Consider the following 21,171-nt stretch of genomic DNA (forward strand, 5'->3'; position numbering starts at 1 on the left):
CTCCTTTCCATGTCCATACCTGGTGGAGGTTCCTTGATGATATTTTTATGATTTGGACTGAAGGTCTAGATCATCTTAAAATATTCATCGATTACCTCAATAATATTCATCCCACTATTAAGTTCACTAGCAGTCACTCATTAACTAACGTTCCTTTTCTCGACGTAATGGTATCTCTACATAACGGCACTATACAAACTGACCTATACACTAAACCTACAGATAAACACCAACATCTTCTTAGTTCATCATGCCATCCTCAACATACTAAAACATCTATTCCATTTAGCTTAGCTCTTCGCATCCGCCGTATCTGTTCTACTAACGCTACATTTCAAATCCGCATTAATGAATTAAAAGCTTATCTCCTCGCACGAGGATATCATAACACCTTCCTTGACTCACAATTCCTACGAGCTGCTAATATTTCTCGCACTGACGCTCTGCAAACTAACCGTAACGACTCTATTAACCGCATACCTTTTGTCGTTACATATAACCCAGCACTTACTCATCTCTCTAATGTATTACGCAAACATTTTAACATATTACTTTCCTCCGACCGTTGCAGGGACGTTTTTAAACACCCACCTATCGTCGCTTACAGACGCACTTCCAACCTTCGCGACATTTTAGTTAAAGCACAGCTACCGACTGTCACCGCTCCTAACAGCACTAATTCACCACCAGGATCTTTCCGCTGTGGACAAAATTGCGCCACTTGTCCTTACATTACTAACGGTCTTAAACATTACATATTTTCTTCCACATGCGAAACCCGTAACATCACTTCACACATAACCTGTAACACCAAAAATTTAATCTACATGGTACAATGTAACCGCTGCCATTTACAATACATAGGTGAAACTAAGCGACGTCTCAAAGACAGATTCAACGAACATAGACGCCCAGTTGACAAAACTAACATTACATCCAAACCAACCACTGTTTCTGAACATTTTCTTTCTCAACCTAACCACTGCCACACTGACATGCAACTAATACCACTTGAAGTTATCCACTCCTCACGTGATTCAATCAGAAAAGCCAGAGAGTCTTTTCTTATAGATTTAGCGGGGACCTTGGAACCCCACGGTTTGAATAGACGTGATGAATTGTAATTTTATTTTATTTTCCTTATTTCCTCATCCTTTGGTACCACCTTGTAAACGTCATTTCCCCCGCTCCCATGTATTGCAACATCCTCCATAATATAATATTGTAATTTCATTTATATAATTTAGTACCATCTAAACCTGAAGAAGGCTGGTTTGGCCAGCCGAAATATTGTTTTAAAATATATTACGTTGTGTCAGCTTTGCAGTAGTCTTTGGACTTCTCATCGTCTATTTTTCAAGTTTGGCTGATTAGATCTCCTGTGAGATCCAACGTACAAGCCAGCAGGATCTTCGTTCACGGCTTTTGCAGTTTTTTTAAAATTTCTTAAATACCTAGACCAAACTTTGTTATTTTTGAGATTTTTGTGGCAGTTTGAGAAAAAAACAAACCAAACAAGGGTTGTTTTCATGGGCATCACTTCAATGAAAAATTATAGTACCTTTAACTGCTCTAACTATCTACAAGTGGATAAATGAACAAAAAGATGTCAACATTGGAATTGAAGCGAGATCCAATTATTTCATGCGTTTGAAAATAAATTGGAATTAAGGCAATATTCCATGATTATTTCATTTGTTTTTTTTTCTACTCTACCTATCTTGCTTTAATTCCAATTTTCACATTCATTTTGTATGAAAATTTTAAAAAACTGCAAAGACATCTAAACCTGAAGAAGGCTGGTTTGGCCAGCCGAAATATTATTTTAAAATATATTACGTTGTGTCAGCTTTGCAGTAGTCTTTGGACTTCTCATCGTCTATTTTTTTGTGTCCATTGATCCACTTGTAGATACTTGAAGCTTCTACATTCTTAAATGGGTTTCTTTCAAAACTACAAAAATGCCTATACTGACGTGCAGGCAGTTCCTCAAGTGCTCTGTTATTTACAAGCCTCTTAACCAGTTCTGACAAATCACGGTCTAGTGAAACAGAGGAATGTTTCCCTGAATCACTATGTCGCTGAAGATTTCTGTTCATTGTCTGTACAAGATTTCTTGTTCCTTTTTCAGCACGACAAATTCGAGATACAGATCGCTCATTAAAGTTTGGCCCCAAGTTCTTAAGAGCGGATGTCTGTAAATATCAACCAGAGGTGTGCAATAGTGAAAAACTCAAAATTCTCAAAAAAATTCACAACATAGCCCATGGTAAACTATTGCAAGAAATACATGTTTTACTTCGATCCGATAATTATTTTTGATGTGAGGCTATGATCTTGAATTCACCGCTCCTGAACCGGGTTTTCTGTGTCTTACACCACATGTTGCGAAGACCTTGTTTTCAAAATCAAACCAGTTTTGTTCCAAACGAAAAACATCCATTCTGATAAAGTACATAATTATAGACATCATGAATGGTATGTTACTCATCTGCAGTGAAAATTAAATATTTAGGAGATTTTTCAAAATTTACAATTTTTTAAGCGATTTCTCGTGATGCCAAATTGACAAATTTGCGAGGCTAAAATCATCAACTGGTACATGGCGTTGAGGATAAAGATTTACACCACGTGAAAGAGCATCATTTCTTCTTATAAAATCCGCTTTCGAAACTATGGGCAACTCAGAGGGAAATTTTTGAGGCCGGGAATTACAAGTAGTACTTTAGTGAAATTTGAGCTTTTCTGTCACGCCATTCCGATGCTAAAACTCAGATAAACACAATTAACATGAAAACGTTTCAAACAACAATGGTTTATTGATTCTTGCTACAGGGCACTGCATGTGCATGACCTATGCTTATAAGACTATTTTCCTTGGTTTTCTATCTTTTAGGGGCAGTGTGAAAAGATTTTAGCGGAGTTCAAAAGCCGTACACGGGCCAGTTTACGTTGTCAACCGGTCGCAATACTCGTAAATACGGAATAAAATGAAACCAGGGCTTTTTTCATTCCATCTTACTTTGAAAAAAAAAATGGAGCAAATAGCTACGAGTGCTATATAATTCATACCTTTGAGCGGCCACACTGGATGTTTAAGTAATCTAGGACATCTATAGGAAATATCGTAACACTTTAGGCCGTTTTATACATTTGGTCACAAAGATTGTGTTACATACATTTCACCGGTAGACCGCTGACCTTGCACTTACGTGCGCCCTTGTCCACGGTACGGGATAGAAATCGATGTTCGTCCAGCTAGACCCCAAAGACAATTTATTATACTGAATCAGTTCAAACTGAGGTTACGATTTTGGGTTATCACAATTTTATCTGGTTGCAATTACACCCGCGTAGTTAGGGTTTTGATTTTTGATAAGGTTTTTCAAATTTCAGTGTAACACACATCCATGAATGCTAGTCAAGGAGAGCTAAAAGCAATGTCACTGTCTAGTTCATCTGGATGAGACCCAATTTTCAATTTATTGTTCACAAAAAATATCTGTTGTATGACAGTTTTCATACGATCAAAGATAGTTCATCCATCAGTAATGGAATTTGAGCAGACAAAATATGGTTTCTTTGGCCTTAAGGTGACTCGACCCAGTTATTTTTTGGCGGTACCACCCTACTTTGAAGCTCTCTGGTATCCCCACCTTTACTTTTATCGTAAGTGTAACACATAGAATGGATAGCATATAGATCAATCTACAATATAGCAAAAAAAATTCGGCGATCGGAGTAAATGTCACGTGGTTATAGTGCCACGCCCCTTTGAGGTCTGAGTCGAAATTCTGCTGTTGCCGGCTTTTTTTCGTAAAAATCTCTCGGCTACACATAGTGCGCATTAGTGCCTTGCGCTGAACAGAGTTGCAAAATCGCAAAGACCCAATTTGAAAAAAATTTAGCGCTTTCCGAATTTAGATCATAATTTATGTAAAAATGATAAGCAAACTTTACACGATTATATCTAATAAACTATGAGATTTATTCCTTTATTTTGGGGATGAACACGCTTACCTGACTTCCGAGTGCACTCATTGGACATTGCACGCGTGCTGAACAAGAATGCCGTACCATGACAGACTAGAAACAATAGAAAACTCCCAAAGCACAAACTCAGCCAAAACGCTAAAAATCTTCAATGTTTACTCAAGTTTGGGCTTATAGGAGATAATGTCACAGTTTTTCAATGACCATGAAATTCAGAATCCAAATAGCACGTTAATCAATTGTGGCCCTCAAAAAATTTGAAGCAAAAAAAAACTACGAATTTTTAAGAAAATGCTTTTCTTGTGAGAAGGACTCTGAAACGCTGACAAGCGTCAACAAATAGCTAAAACTATCATTTCTATATATTTGCATTGCTCGAAATCCCGCGCATTTACAAGGCCCTAAAGCTTTTTGCTGACTTGCAAGGACCCATCTGTAATAAAGATCCCCAAAATAAAGGAATAAATCTCATAGTTTATTAGATATAATCGTGTAAAGTTTGCTTATCATTTTTACATAAATTATGATCTAAATTTGGAAAGCGCTAAATTTCGCGAATTGGGTCTTTGCGATTTTGTTGAAACTCTGTTCAGCGCAAGGCACTAATGCGCACTATGTGTAGCCGAGAGATTTTTACGAAAAAAAGCCGGCAACAGCAGAATTTCGACTCAGACCTCAAAGGGGCGTGGCACTATAACCACGTGGCATTTATTCTGATCGCCAAATTTTTTTTGCTATATTGTAGATTGATCTATATGCTATCCATTCTATGTGTTACCCTTACGATAAAAGTAAAGGTGGGGATACCAGAGAGCTTCAAAGTAGGGTGGTACCGCCAAAAAATAACTGGGTCGAGTCACCTTAATGGTCAAAGTAAAAACACGATCCAACAAGATCATGTTGCCTGAATATATGGTGCTATGCTCTGAATTTTTAGAGTACTTACGAAAGCCGACAGGCACTAATATCGAGGTCATCTTGTGGATAAGTCTAGATTGCACAAACGTGATGCTCCGATCTCCCTTCGTTTGCTTGAAATGATTAGCTGCCCAACTTGGTGGGACCGGGGCAGAATCGGTTTTGGCAGCGCCGTCTGATGCCATAAGCATCTCGATGTCTTGGGCAAATAGGCCTGATTAGATGGCTCTCATCGATTTCGAAGATACCAAGGGACAGTTTGCGGTGAAGTTTAGTCAGTTAGTTATGTCACTATGTATAACTGGTTTTACAGCCAAAGGAGCGTAGCTGTGCCGTCCAGGCTGTGAAACCCTGGCCCTCTTTCTGACAAAAATTGCTCCCCCTACGCTCCTCCCTTATTCCAGCTGACAATGGACTGTCGTCGACTGTAGCAGGTGTGAGTCGTACAGCAGGAAATATTGGGGAAAATAGGGATGACAGTGGTGACGCAACCCTGTTTCCCTCCTCGCTCTTACCCCGCCGCCTCCCCCCTAACCTCTCCATTCTTTATGTCGGGAGACTGTAACAGTGACAAAGCACACGGCCAAACAACACCAAAAATCTTAAATTTGTGTGGATGTAATAACCAGTAATTCGGAATCAAATTGCAAGCGTTATTAAAGGTAATTCTTATTTAAGGTCAGAGTTTTGCGTTACAGTAGTTCGATACCTGCTCTGCCTACGAGAAGCTCAGCCTCAGTTTTCAGTGTTCAGTCAGCAAACCACGGCCCTTAGATAGTTTCGAATGTCTGTGCAACAATCTCTGATTGGAATACATTGGGTATTCGCTGGATTTCCAACACTTTGTCCACATTGTCCTCCAACAATCGAAGCATACTCACACGATACCATTTCGGCTCAATTTGTTTGAACGCCATGAAACCAGAATCGAGCACTAAAGTTGGATTGCAGAGCAAAATAAACAAACTGAAGTGATCTGAATACCAACGTGGGCTAACTGCACGTTTAGAAAGTTCAGTGACAGAAAATACAACTCACAAGTAAATCGCAGTTATGGTTCGTATCGAAGCGGCAGTGAAAAATTACCCTTGGGGGGTGAACTCCTATATAAAAATTGACGGGGGTGATCGTAGCTTTCGGGGGTTAAAATTCGTGATTTGGTACCTGTTAAAGGTATGGCGGTACCTTTGAGCCAATTTTAGGGTATTAAGCGAAAAAATATGAGAGAAAGTTATTATAAATGTCAGTCAACTGTCACTTAGCGTATTCATTTTAGTACCACTAAGTGGGAAAATTGTACTAACCACGGTTACAAAACAAATTCTGGTACCTTTTAGGGCTTCTTTTCAAAATTTATGACGATCAACTCGTCAATTTTATATAAGAGTCCCCCTCCCCCTGGGGGCAAGTGGTCTGTGCAAACTGTAACGCAATCTCTGCCGTTAAACGTATTTTTCATGTATCGTTCCTGATTGCATGATGTCTTGATTTCTACAATGTACAGAAAGCTCGCTCAAAAGGTATGAATTACGTAGCACTTGTAGCTATTGTTCCATTTGTTCTAAAGTAAGATTCAATGCAAAACATTTTGGTCCAAATTCATTTGACGAGAATTGGCGTTTGTGTTTCGACTACGTACGTAAACTGACCTTTGTGACCTTTATACGCTTTTGAACTCGGGGTCTAATAAAACTGCTAAAATCTTTTGTGCCTGCCCCGAAATGCCGAGTAAAAACCATGGAAAGTAATATCATGAACGTGGGCCAAAGCCTATAGCAAGTACTATACCAATAAACCATTGTTGTTTGAAACGTTTTCATGTTAATTGTGTTTATCTGAGTTTTAGCATCGGAATGCCGTGACAGAAACGCTCAAATTTCACTAAAGTACTACTTGTAATTCGCGGCCTCAAAAATTTCCTTCTGAGTTGCCCATAGTTTTGAAAGCGGATTTTATAAGAAGAAATGATGCTCTTTTACGTGGTGTAAATCTTTATCCTCAACGCCATGTACCAGTTGATGATTTTAGCCTCGCAAATTTGTCAATTTGGCATCACGAGAAATCGCTTAAAAAATTGTAAATTTTGAAAAATCTCCTAAATATTTAATTTTCACTTCAGATGAGTAACATACCATTCATGTTGTCTATAACTATGTACTTTATCAGACTGGATGTTTTTCGTTTGGAACTAAACTGGTTTGATTTTGAAAACAAGGTCTTCGCAACATGTGGTGTCAGACACAGAAAACCTGGTTCAGGAGCGGTGAATTCAAGATTATAGCCTCACATCAAAAATAATTATCGGATCGAAGTAAAACATGTATTTCTTGCAATAGTTTACCATGAGCTATTTTGTGAATTTTTTTGAGAATTTTGAGTTTTTCACTATTGCACACCTCTGGTTGATATTTACAGACATCCGCTCTTAATTGCTTGTTTCAAGTAGTTGTTGCTGTGTTCCTGGTCAAGGTCAAGAGCTATGTTTTTACCCTTTCCTCCACCATTATTAACAGTTCTGTTCCCCACAAATCGTTCAGCATCTCTGGGGAAAAGTAGGGCAAAGATCAAAAAGAACTGATATAGGCTCTCCAGGGCATGTTTTGTGCTATGCTGACCATCTGCTTTACTATAAAGCAGCAATAATTTGTATTGTCTCATAAGTCTCTGACCGTCACCCTCGGAAACAGCGTCCAGGAGGTTTAGGAAAAGTAACCCATCTGTCAGTATAGCACAATTGTAATTAAAAATGTCATCGGAGGTCTTTGCCTTCTTAGTGCTTTCCATGTCAGGCTTCTCTGAAGTGAAAGGCAAATTTGTGCTTTCTTCAATAACAGGAGGTGGGTTATGGGTAAGTTTATGTTTTCTTCGGCTCTTTCCATCAAATTTAAATGAAAATGGACAGCCTTGAAATCTACATGGGAAGCGACCATCATCAGTCAGTTCTTGCCCATTTATGATCTCTTCTTTTTCCTGTGTTGTAAGTATGTCATTGATCATGCTGCTGAGGCCATCTCCTTTGAATACAAACTTGCCCACAACAATGCCAACAGCTTCAAAGAGAATGTCAAGTTTTTTTTAGCTTAGAGTATGAAGAGATATCTTTGGGGATGGTAAAACAGGTCGGTGTGCTGTTTTTGTGTTCCAAACCAAGAGCATTCATGGCTGCCGCAGCAACTCGTGATTTCGGAATGAGTAGGAAAAAGTCTCTATCTGCACGGTAGTTGGAATGTGGAGCATGGGTAACGTTACGTCGGTTAATCAGAGATCTGTGTGAGTGCAATGTACATTGTTCAACATCTGATTTAGATGAGTAGAAGCGGCGATAGATTAACTAAGAAAAAATGAAAATAAATAACTAAGCAAAGAATTAGAACAGTAAATGGTATGTGATTTCTATGAACTTAAAGGAGATCTGTATGATTTAATAGGGTCTTTGTTTGAACCTCTGCATTTGTACTTGAAAATGTGTTGTGGTGTCGTCCAGTTAGTGTTTGCCAGTTTCATACTTTCTATTTTCTATTTATTCATTCATTCCTTTTCATTGTGTGGTTCCAGAAAATATCCATACCCCCACCACGGAGGGAATTTCACATACAAACCCCACCCCCCAGGATTTTCCATTTTCAAGGTATTCTCTTAACCCCACCCCCCCCCCCCCCTTCCCTCACCCCTTCAGAAATTCCTCAAATACAGAATACACCCCCACCCCCATCTGGAATTTCCTGGGCCATTTATCCCCCCCCCCCCCCACCACTCTGGAATTTCCAATTCCCTCCGTGGTGGGGGTATGGATATTTTCTGGAACCACACATTGCATATTACACTTAATACATGCACAAACAACTTACATCTAATATTTTGACTGCTGCATGCCAGTCTCCTAATTGTATATTTATTCCTTCCAGTATGTCCTTCGCAGAATAGCCATTACTAACAGAAGCTACCACATTGGTGGCTTTTTCAACTGTTAACTGGTCAACTGCAAACAGTTGGCTGTCAACGGTCCTCTCCAGTTTGGGGCAGATATGCATGAAAATCTTGTAAAATTGACAAAATATCTTCATTAATGTTTTCATCCCAAGGGGACTCTATAAAATAATAAAATAAGAATTAGATACATACTGAAACAAAGCCAATATAACCTGAGATCACAGCCAATTTTTTAGCAGGTTTCATTATAATTCTCTCTTACATGGGCATGCAGAAATTTCATATCACCTCGCCTGACCTGGAATTTATTTACCAAGCAAAACCAAAATAGAACCTAATCCCTTGTTAAAGCAATTAAGGTATTATTACCATAATGAAATAAAGCAATCCCAGGGTAAAAATAGTTTGCATTACAATGAATAATGCTTTTCCTTGATAGAATTTGACAGGACAGATAGATTTGGAATTTTTGAGGGGGTGGTCCAAATGCACAGTTTTTATTTAATTCAAACCTGTGGCACAACTAAATTTTTCAGTAAAAAAATATATTGAACCTTATGATAAGAGCAGGCTAAGACCCCTTCAACTTGATCATCCTGGATTTAGTCCACTAATTATACATAATCTGTAAGCAGTGGTAACTTTACCTTTCTTGATTTGACAGACATTTCTTGGCTGTACTTATGAGGTATGTGACGCACACACACATTTTTAAACACATTGAAGGAATCAAAGTAGTCCACAAGTATTCTGGAGACAAGAATTATATAGTTCATTCTTTGTCGCCTTTGATCTTCAACACTAGGCAAGAATTGGATATTAGGAATATCAAGGATATCTTTCTCTCTTGCAGTCGACAGATGGTTCCCTGACACCCTATTCTCTACCATACTATGGTTATAAAAACCCAGTGTACATCCCTATATTGCTACGACATGGACATATTCCTTCTTGACAAATGAAAATCAATGTTGTCGAAGGTGATGACAAAACCAGGATGACAGCTCTTTTGTAGCTCTGTCAATTCCTTTCTGGCATTTATGGACTGAGGTGATATTAGTTTCCTGTCTCCGTCCTTTAACAGTTGCTCATGGAGTTGCTGAAATTCCTTGTTTTTATTCTCCAACAAAGCCTTCTCGGTGGTAATTCTGCTTCTTAAGGGCGATTTAGACGGTACGATTTTGCCTACGATTTGTCGCATGCGACACGCTTACGCCATGCCTACAACACAAATCGCGTAGTGTAAATCAACCTACAACATCCTTACGATAGACGCACACAACACGAAAAATGTCGTAGGATTTTAAAACATGTTTTAAAATCCTACGACAATCGTAGGTAAAGGCAATGTTGAGTGGTGAAAGTTGTGTGCGATTTTTACATGACGCAAGCAGTGCGCGCTCTAGAAATCGCATGCGACAGTCGTAAGAGAAAATGGTACCGTCTAAATCGCCCTTTACATCTTGAAGGCATGGATCATATGACTCTCCTAATGCTTCCATCTCGGTCAGTGTTCGATAATTTAAAGCAGTTACCTTTACTTTGCTTAGCATGTTGAGTACTCCCTGCAAGTAAATTGGTGAAATATGTATGATTATATATATTTTTTTGATGAACGTGTAGTGTATGTCACTCCCACATCTTTCACTTTAAAGTAACTGAAAAAAATATCAACCAGGTCTGACAAAAGAATCTTTTACTACAAACTTAAGAATATTACTGTATATATGAGGGTATTAATGGATTTAATTGAATGAAACAATGTTCAAGAAAACCATGGTCTACAGGGAGTTCCACAATCATTCTTCAGGAAAGTGCAGCATTGTAGAAATCAGTTCTGTAAGATTTTTGGGAAAATGTATAGTACAAGAACTCAGTGTTAGGATAGGGTGTGCCCCCCCCCCCCCCCCCACCTGTCCCCGCCCCACGCACCCTACCTAAAACTGCCCAGTAGGCATCAATCCAAAATATTATAATTATTCTACAACTTGCAATTTTAGAAATGCAGAGAGGGTTATGTCAATGGTCTATATTGGACAGAAAGAAAGGTAAAAAGGCAGAGCACTGGTAGTGGATATGGTAAACATCAGAGGGAAATACAATATAATTCAACTCCTAGTTCAAAAATTACGAACTAATTAATTTTAAGATCTGCAAAATATTACCTCCATTGATCCAGTTTTAATAAGAATTCCAAGAACACTGGCCCTTGCATTCATGTGGCTGTTACGTTGTTTTAGGACGGGTCGGAACCCGCGATTGCAATGCTAGGAAACCAATTAGGTGTACTTGAAGTGTTTTGTGATGAAGAGTAAGTTAGCAGAAATGAGTAAAAGACTGGTGCGCGTTCTTTCCATTCGTCGCAAAGTTTTTTCATGTCAAAGTTTATAAGATCATCTTTGCCTGTTTTTCTGAGGATCAATGGATTTTTCTTCGAACAAAGTTGATTCATCTCTGATGCAACGACGCGTAGAACATGAGAAATGATTTCCGTTCTCAAAGTCTTGCATTTTAGAACTGTTTTTGCAATTCTTGAGGGTGGACCGTGAGCTAAAGCTTTGACAATTGGTTCCATATCGCCAGACAGGGTTTTGTTCACGGTCTTACTGGGAACATCAACGACGACCTTCGTCTTTGTTTCATTTTGTTGATGATTTGTCTGTTTTATCTTTGGACTCGAAGTGACAAATGGGGCGGCAAAAGCGCTTCGTACGAGTGAAAACGGTCCATTGTCAAATAAACAACCTTGTGGTTTACCAATCGAACTTATAGTGAGCCTTGGTAACGCCGAACTCGAGGGAGCTAAGTTGGAAGAAGAACAGGTCGTAGGAAATTCATTTAAACTTACGAATGAAAGGTGTTTTTACACTGATGCCCCACTGCCATGATGTTAATTCAATGATATTTTCGGTGCACAATAATCGTTTCCCACGTGTGCCACTCTCTGAATAAGCAGACTTGAGCTCACTCTTTATCTCTTTGACATGTTCTTCCGCTTTTTGGTATTTCACCAAGGACTTGTAGCATTTAATGCACACTGCAACGTTCGAATTAGAGTAAACATTTACGTCGATGTCCAATGCCTTGTTTGTAAGTCCTTGAAGGTCAAAAGAGCTTGTTCCCGTACTACCAGATTTAAAAACACGTACACGTTGTTTAGAAGTGACTGCAGCTGAACAAATAAAGCAATTTGTATCATTATTCAACAATTTTCTCGGAGTAACATTCATCTTTCACTTGGTCAAGATCCCCGGGTCAAGATCGTCAGGGAGTTTCGCACGTGTGTATCTGTCAAGTTTTCTTTTCGCGCGCACAGCAAATATAGCGAGGAATTTGATTGGCGTAGCCGATAACAATAAGGTGCATTCTATTGGTTCTCAAAAACAAAGGGAAAGGAATGTGTCTCTCTCGTAAGCAGCCGTTAGTGGGGAGGAGCGTTGCGTGACGACCCTAATAACGGCTGCGAAGGAGACTATCAAGGCTAAGGTCTTGATTTGAATGAGAGTGAAACTTCTTCAGACTTTTCAGTAAGTGCGAAAAAATATATTTCATTGCACCAATGTCCATGCATCATCGCTACCAGCGCAAGATAAGCTTTTAATAGGTTGGCAGATAGCAGCAGGTAGGTCTCGGCTGTCGAGGAGGAGTCAGTTGCTAAGATATTTGTAAACAGAGTTGAACCGGATAGATCTACGGATTTTTTAACATCGGTTTACTGATCAATTATTATCTTTGTTCTCTCTATCTAATTCTTTCATTCATATCAGTATTTGTAAAAAATAATATTTGATTTTCTCTGGCCCTGCACAACTGAAGATCCAGAAACGATTTTGAAATTAAAAGTCAAGATTTCTGCTTGGCCCTTAGTTATGTATACATTTCGCGACTCAAGCTCTATTTACGCTTGCCTTTTTTAAAGAGGATAAGTATGACAGTGGTTCATGTATAACTATTAATGTTGAGGGCTGTGCGGATTAAAATTTTTCCAATTAAGGTTGAAGGTTTCAGACTTTTTTTCATCAAACTAGTATTTGATGTCATAATGTTCTTATTTTAGGAATGGAAGGAGAGAGGAGTAGTATAAAATACAGGCAAACAAATAAAAATGTGCAAATAATATAAAAACTCCAAACTTTTTCATCTACTTTGGATTTTTTGTACTCATGGAGACTGATCTGTTATTTTTATTATTTTTTTTTACCAGTGGAAATGGTCGATTTATTTACTGGTCTTGTCTGTAGCAAAATTCTTACATGATAGTAAGTGTTCGCCCCAAAATATATGTCAGCCAACACCTAAGTTCTCCAGTGCTTGTCGGAATATTACAATTTTGGGGCACTTTATATTTTTATTCATGGTGCAGGGCTAGTGCTGGGGGTGTGAAATTGTTACTAGTTTATTTTGGTTGTGCACAGGGTTAGTCTACATGAGAGCAACAAGACAGTAAAATGTACTGCAACATTAGAGAGTATTTTTTACTCGGCAGTAAAAAAAGGCAAAAAAGTGGCTTGCTACCTTTTACACTCAATTATCATTTACATAATTTGTAACCTTTTTCTCGCAGTTTTCTTTTGACACACCCTACAGTACTAGTGTAAAAGGTTTGGCAAGGGTAGCAAATCTCTCAATGGTCGTTTTGGTGTCAGGAGAATTAACCAAAACTGAAAAATTGCAGAAGGGGGACTGGAAGTAATGCTTTAATTCATTCATTGCTTCTGCATTGGTCAACAGTTAAAAATGGGTCAAAGTTTCAGACAAAAAATCCACAATGCATATGCTAAAAAGGGAAGTCTGGAGCATTTGTAAGTTCTAACTCTGCCATATTGATATCTGTACTTGAAGAGGATTTGGATAATGAAGGCACTTGTACCCACTAGCATTGAACCCTTTATGATGTGATTTAGATATTTGAAGATTTTACATGTACATCATCAGGTCATAAAATTGTTAAAGATCAACTGCCAGTTATATCAAAGTTGGTATGGCCATCTGTCCTTGGGAGATGCTCATTTGATTGAGCAAGATATAAAAATTCCTCAACTTCATTGACATTTGACTGCTTAATGTTCTTGATAATTAAGTTAAGTCTTGAGAGTCAAAGGCAACAAGACTAATCATGTTGTAGACATTTAAGTGAAAACTGACATGTTTTGTGAACATAAACACATTGTTACTGAAAGGAATATTAAAGGACTTGACAAATATCTTGATTTAGTCTCTTTGGAATGACAGATGCATTCCCATAATCAGAATTGAACTCATCATTGTTAATAAGGACATGTCAAATAGTTGTCCCCATAAGGGCCAAAAATATGAACACTGTTCCACCCTGAATTTATCCGGAATTGGAGTTCACTTGCCATAGTAGTTCCCGGTATCCATAAGTGGGATTGGTAAAGGTCACGCCTAAAGTAGTACCTCTATAGTGTCAATTTAAGTTCCAGAAGAAAACCATATAATTGCATACTGAATATTACCCAATCGATACAAAAGAATAAAGGACATGCGGTCCACAATTGAAGCTACACTTACCGCTCTAACTTGATGATGTTAAAATGAAACGACTAAACAACTGAATAAAAGCGAGAAGCAGGCCAAACTGATAAGATAGAAAATGTGATAATTTGCCATGATGATGACGGTATATTCAGGTATATTTTATCGACTCACAATTTGCAAAAGGTCGATTGTGCACGTGCATTTTAAATTTTGGTACCTTTCTTTGCCGTCCTCCGCAAAAGAACAACGTGAAATGACCTAATTTAAGGTTTTGTGGAGAACATGAGCAAACAACGGTGAATTTTTCTTTCTCTGTTAACTTGAACGCAACTCCTACCAGTTAGGCAACTTGCTAGCCCTTAATATTCTAATGCGTTTCCGAGCAACAATCAATAATTTTCCCTCATTTTAGGTGTTTCAAGCTTTACAAATATACTTCAATCGTTTCGATAGGACAAATAGTCTTGGAGAAATTTATTTTTGAACATTTTGATTCGGGGCAGTTTCGTTCGCACCGCACGGCTCTCATTCAGTTGTAAACACACTTAAAAATCTGTGCCAATCAATCAATCAATCAATCAATCAATCAAGCAAGCAAGCAATCAATCAATCAATCAATCAATCAATCAATCAATCCTTCAATCACTATATTTAACAATTAAGAGCAACCAAGAGTGATTTCCCCGTGTTCTCCTCTTCTTGACGTTTAGATTTCCGCAGTAGGAGCAATATTGACTGAGTTGTAAATTTTACACATTTGATGGAAAGAGAATATAAGTTTAATTCAGGAGCAAAGTTACTACGATAAAACTTAATGTCAGGCAGCTTCCTACCGCTTGAAAATCCAAGAGAATAGATCGATAAAAATAGAAAACGGTGGATCTAAAGAAGGAACTTACGGAGTAATTTCTTCCACTGAATTTGATCTGCCTCTTCCTCCCATCAAAAGGACACTTTTATGCTCGGTTATCGTTCTTTGGAAAAGGAAGTAACGAGGTGAAAGCACTTACTTGCCATGACTGATTTCAGTTTCTCAGCTAAACAAATGTCAATTCGATCCAAGTTCTGAGCTTTGACATAAATAATCTTTTGTTGTTTCTTGTAAGAGACACGAAAACTTAATGTTTAGGAGTTTTCTTTCTTTTCTTTCTGGATTTCCATCCATTGGTGCTACAAACAACCCGCTGCTTAAACAGTCGAACTCCAAAGAACTTGAAAGAACGTCAAAATGAAGAAATCATGCAACGAAATGTAGAACTGGCGTTCTCAGCCAATCTGTAAGTAATTTTGCCCTCGTGGCAAGGAAAATAAAGAAAACTTGCCCCCTGTTACAACAAATCAGCATTAAAAAAATTTGGCCCTCTGTATTACATTGTTATTGTTATTGTTAATGGGCAGTTTGCTGTATATGCACTAAGAACATATATAACTGCCGAAAGGATGAGGAACTGGTTAAGTTGATACGTTCATACGCTAAGCAGATTTCTATAAATGCTACTAAAAATTGGAGCTCCGCTTTTAGGCTTGGCTAAATATATAACCGCGGAATGTGCTGGTAGATCCGTGCGTATAATTCTGTATCATTTTTGTCTTAGGAAAAGTCGGAATCCATTAACAAAGCAACATCCGCTGTGGATTCCGGAAACTTACTAAGGGCCGCAGGTGCAAATTCTTTAGAGGACACCACAGCGAGTCTCGTATTAGGTGCACTGGCAACAGCTAGTCCTGCCTCGTCTCCCATACAGCTGAAGCGCACATCATCTGGTTACTTTTCGGTTGGTTTCGAGTCTTTGCCGTCCGTGGACTCACTGACTCGTAAAACACGCAACGAGCTTATTATTGCTCTTGATCCAGCACATCCAAAAGCAGACTGGAGAAGTTTGGCCGAAAATCTTGGCTACGAGATGAAACACATTCGATGGTTGGAAGACCGCAAACCAGGCGTATCACCCACTGATGTTCTGTTGACTCTGTTGGAAGGAAAAAAATTCCCTCTCCATGAACTGGCCAAAAGACTACGTGAGATAGGCCGAGAGGACGCTGCTAACCTTATAGAGGCTCCGTTAATGCTGGGAGAAAGCTGAAGAGAAATGGCTACTTCGTTGATTTGAAGACGATTAGTATAGCACCTTGCTTTGAAGCACTGATATCTATCCGAAGATTATCGCCACGAATTCCACCATCAACGCGTTTCGTTGTTCGACGAACGAAGTTAACAGCTATCCCCCGTCGGAGATTTTCGAACGTGGGCTGATAATTGGCCCGTGAATTGAATGACCTATACAAGCTGTGTTAGTGATCTGAAACAGCAAACATTTAATTCTTTCAAGCATGGCGGACTGTGTGTAGAAGAACAGTATAGCCTTTGTTTTTGTGCGTGCGACTATGTGAACGTCTGTTTGCCATCTGGAGGACACCTGTGTCGTCACTAAAACGCAGTTCTGCATTATTTGCTTCGTTAGATAGATAGATAGATAGATAGAGAGAGAGAGAGAGAGAGAGAGAGAGAGAGAGAGAGAGAGAGAGAGAGAGAGAGAGAGAGAGAGAGAGAGAGAGAGAGAGAGAGAGAGAGAGAGAGAGAGAGATAGATAGATAGCAGTTTATTGTGAAAATACGCTTAGCTTTTGTGAGACCAGCAAGCTAGGCTCACCAGCTAGTTTACAGGTATTTCACACTAAAAGATTAAAATAACTGACACAAATTAAAAAATGGCATACTTCGTTCCATGAAATTTGTGTGGTAGTTTTGAAAACGTTCCCCACCATTCTTGATCATCTGAGAAAGCAGCATGTATTGGAGCGTCACTTTCATGTCTTCCTCTTCTTTGTCTATCTCCACATCTAAAAAGGAGCCGTAGGCATGCGGCGCTAGTTGAAAAAAAAAAAAAGAAAAAACAACAACAACAAAAAAAGAACAAAACCCAAACCTTCTCGTAATCTATTCTCGTAAGCGTTAAGACTGTCTTCATGTAGAGGTATCCGCACGCGGTTGCCTGGAAAGTTGGTGCAATGTTGCGCGCAATTGTTTCTGTATAAGACGTGCACTGTAAGGTTACGTCGGACCCGCAATTTTGTTGGCTCAAGATCAAGTTGAGGAACAACCCTTTAGTGCTTCAACTCGTCATGCAACAAAGATTGCTTTGCAAGTTGCGATTCATTGCTGCGCGTGTATCATCCTCAGCGCGTAACAAATATTGTATAAAGACGCCCAACAAACATTTACATCTTGCAATGCAACCTTTGCTGCGCGTAAATGTCGTTCGTGTAGTTTAATGCATTCAATGCATCGATTTTTTTTTTAAGATATTTAACTTTTTATGTTTTCCTTTTTTAAAGATCTTTTATAAATTTGATTCCTTAGGCTATTGCACAGACTTAAGTTTTGTTAAATTCTCAAAACTTAAAAGAAAAAAAATGTAGAAAGTAATTTTTAAAAATCAATATATTATATATAGTATACATATATAAAAGCAGGCATACCTACGAGAGGAATGCGCACGAAAGGAGTTCTGAACTCCTTGTAAGCCAAAGCTTAGTTATATCCTGGCTTTAATGTAGTTTTAATGTAGAATTTCACACCATGGCCAAGTGTAGTTTGTTGTAATAAAAGACTGACAGAACTGTCTTCCTTGTTTCGTTACTGCGTGATTTATTTCCTCTGGTTGGTATTTGTTCATTCCTTTTAGATCCTTGTCGACCAGGGCCCGGTTGTTAGAAAGCCGATTAACGCTAATCCCCGATTAAAATTTAACCGAGGTTTTTATCTCTCTCGCTAAAACTGTTTTTCAATGCTGATTTTAAACTTAAGATAAAGAAAAGTTTAAGTCAAAACTGAAGAGCAAATGTCTTCTGGAAAAATGCTTATTGCTTAGTGATTAAACTCGAATCAAACTTGATTAGCTGAATCGGGCTTTGAATAACTGGGCCCTGGTGTTTTGGCTTGAGGACATAGGTAGCCGGGCAGTAGGTAGCGCGCGTAGCAAAAACAAGAGAGAAAGTGTAACGGCTAAATTCAAGGTTTTATCGAGGCTTCCTACCTTTTGGTCAGGACCAGGAGGGAGTGGCGAACTTTTAAAAGCCTTGGCGCCAATGTAGATATCGGCGTTGAAAAAATTCAAGGTGTCCGGCCATCGTGACGTCACAGGAAAACCAGCCCGGGAATTGTAGACAGACACATTTTTTGGAAGCCATTTGATTACCTAAAGCCCAATATTTCAAGTAGTCCATAACAAAATTATGAAAGACCTCAAGGTATGCTACATGCTTTTCGTTATAAAGTATTCTGAATGTAGTGCTGTCCAAAAAACTTGAAATTAAAGGACAAAAATACTCAAATGCTGCGATCGATCGATGAGATGTCAACATCAAATTGTAGCAGGTTGCGACCTTTCATGAAGTGTGAATGTCACATTGCAGCTAAGGTTAATAATAGGAAGATGTTTGAGGCTAAATGGAAACCTATTTTGAATTATAATTTAATAGGGACATAGGTGTGTAAGCGAAAAAAAACTGTAAAAAATAGTGTAAGTATTGCAGTCTAAGGAAGTATTATATAGTAAGTAGTATAAGTAACGTCTTGTAGGTGGTATTGTAAGTAGTGTTAAGGCTGGTTTCCATATGATCGCAGATCGCAATAAGGTCTGCGATCATATGGAAACCAGCCTTTAGTCTTGTTTTGTAAAGTAGTGTTTTTCGTGTTGCAATTAAAAAATGTATAGCATGGAGACAAAAACATAAGCTTAATTGGTATGACATCTTTCTTATTTCTGAAAAATTAAATCATGTAACAATTTCATAAAAATGAGCAGTGGCTTTAAACACCGTTCTTTGGAGGTAAATTGCGTGACAGCCGCGAAAACTAGCGAGAAAGACATCAACTAATGCGACAGAAAAGCTCCCGTCGTAAACCGGTTAGGACCATTAAGTCGAATACCACTTACTTGGTTCATATCTTAAGTAGATAATTGTATGATTGTAGTTTAAACCGCATAAATAATGCCAAGAAATAATATATCAATAATGGGCGAGCAAAATGAGCTGACGCGGAATTTCACGCAAGCTTCGAGCTTCCCTCTACCAAAAATATTTTAAAAATTTACAATTTATGGGAACTATGGACCTTACAGGAGGGCGTTAAAACTATACGAAGATTCGGAGCAGACATACAGGATGGCTATTATAGCCTGGAAAATGATCTGACCAATTTATTTTGTAATATAAGCTTACATATAAACAGAAACTAATCGCAGTATCGTTGTTTAAGTCAACATAATCGTGTTGAAACGCGAGTTCTGTGAATAACCAAAAACATTTCTTACCATGGACCTTTAGAACAAACATCGAGAAACAGGTGAAGTTAATATTTTCAAGAAACCGTTGACACATGGGCACGGTTTGATGGAAATATTGCAGTAAAATAACGAGGAAATTCCGAAATGCTTGTTTCCTCGGGCGTCCGCATAATTCATCTACTATTATCAATCTTTCTGTAGCATCTTACTGATCTGTTTGACTACATTGAAGACAGATACGGATACACTAAGAAACGTTCCAGCCCTATTCCAAGAGTGGATATATAGTTCCCTGATTCTTTATACGTGTTTTTGTTTCAAAAAATGCATCTCCTCATCAACACACTATAATTACTCGGGCCGTGAGGCACCGAGTTAAGTTCTCGGTCGCCTTCTTTTTACTCGGGCCGTGAAGCACCGAGTTAAGTTCTCGGTCGCCTTCTTTTTACTCGGGCCCTGAGGCACCAAGTTAAGTTCTCGGTCGCCTTGTTTTTACTCGGGCCGTGAGGCACCGAGTTAAGTTCTCGGTCGCCTTGTTTTTACTCGGGCCGTGAGGCACCGAGTTAAGTTCTCGGTCGCGTTTTTGTTTTTGTGTGTGTCGTGATTGTCCAAAAAGACTTCGTATATGATCAAATGACGTGTCACATACAGGATGGATGCAAGACTGATGACTAAAAATAAGACTTTGGCATTCACAGAGAAGTATCTCGGAAATTCCTGATGACTACTTGAAAACAATTCTGTCCAGACTTGTAAATATCCGGAACTGAACAGTGATGACGGAAAACGTTTGCAAAAGTTTGCGTTTTAATACAATGTCGGCGATCACCACAAGATTCTGTAGAATCGAAAGCGTAGAACATTTGAATGGTATACCTGCCAACTCTCACGCATTATGCGTGAGTCTCACGCTTGCTGACTAAAGACAGTGATCTCACGCATCAAGGACGATTTCTCACGCCTGACTCACAAATCCGGTCGAGTAGTTCTAAAAAATTTCATTTAATCTCAGATTTGTTATGTATTATTTCTTTGCTCCTTATAACAATCACAAAAGCTTTCAAATGTCTACCATCCGTTCGAATCGTAAGTGTTCAAACGTCGTCGGAATATCGTCGGAATTTTCGGCAACGTTCGGAAGTATTCGGAAAATCGTTGGAAATCTTCGGAAGTGGCTTGGACGTTTTCGGAAATCCCGGTCATGACAAGACAAAAATCTTACGCGTTTGACTCAGAAAAAGTTGGCAGGTATAGAATGGGCCTTCACGGCGTAGCCTGCGTGGCCAACGTAATTGGGGAAGGGGAGGGGAGGGCCACGAGCTCCCTCATTTTTTCTTGATTTCCTCGCTCCCCCTCCCCTTCCCCGATGTATTCTGTGAGTCACTGTTCTTTCGAATCAAAATGGCGTCGGCTGTGAAGCGTCTCGCGAACGGTTACCCTTTGCTCAGAGAAGGTTTTGGAGTCGTTAGAACAAAAAGGTGATGGCAATGATGGTATGTCGAGTGGCGAAGAAAGCGATCTATATCGTCAGCTGCAAGATA

At 38.9% G+C, this 21,171-nt stretch overlaps 3 protein-coding genes and 1 pseudogene across 5 annotated transcripts in view; 3 read left to right on the plus strand and 1 right to left on the minus strand.

The window, feature by feature from the left end:
* The window catches only part of LOC146451230 (uncharacterized), a 2,217-nt gene extending 802 nt beyond the window's left edge, over window positions 1-1,415 (plus strand). Inside the window, exon 1 of the mRNA XM_085099307.1 lies at window positions 1-1,415. This exon is cut by the window's left edge and continues 802 nt beyond it. Within this exon, the coding sequence (XP_084955433.1) occupies window positions 1-1,124 (1,124 nt within the window). The 3' untranslated portion in view covers window positions 1,125-1,415.
* Window positions 1-16,794, plus strand: part of LOC146451228 (netrin receptor UNC5C-like) — a 31,267-nt gene extending 14,473 nt beyond the window's left edge. Inside the window, exon 6 of the mRNA XM_085099308.1 lies at window positions 15,936-16,794. Coding sequence (XP_084955434.1) covers window positions 15,936-16,424 — 489 coding nt within the window. The 3' untranslated portion in view covers window positions 16,425-16,794. The remainder of the gene's footprint in view (window positions 1-15,935) is intronic.
* LOC146451227 (uncharacterized) overlaps window positions 1-21,171 on the plus strand; it is a 60,243-nt gene that overhangs the window by 28,441 nt on the left and 10,631 nt on the right. The window lies entirely within an intron of this gene.
* Window positions 1,836-9,993, minus strand: LOC146451231 (uncharacterized; annotated as a pseudogene). Its single transcript, XR_014860065.1, has 4 exons — window positions 9,489-9,993; window positions 8,760-8,997; window positions 7,345-8,242; window positions 1,836-2,195 (listed from the first exon to the last, which is right to left on the minus strand). The product of XR_014860065.1 is annotated as an uncharacterized LOC146451231 (transcript).

This window comes from Pavona decussata, unplaced genomic scaffold (genome assembly GCF_977016875.1).
Source record: "Pavona decussata unplaced genomic scaffold, jaPavDecu1.1 SCAFFOLD_391, whole genome shotgun sequence".
Taxonomy (NCBI): Eukaryota; Metazoa; Cnidaria; class Anthozoa; order Scleractinia; family Agariciidae; genus Pavona; species Pavona decussata.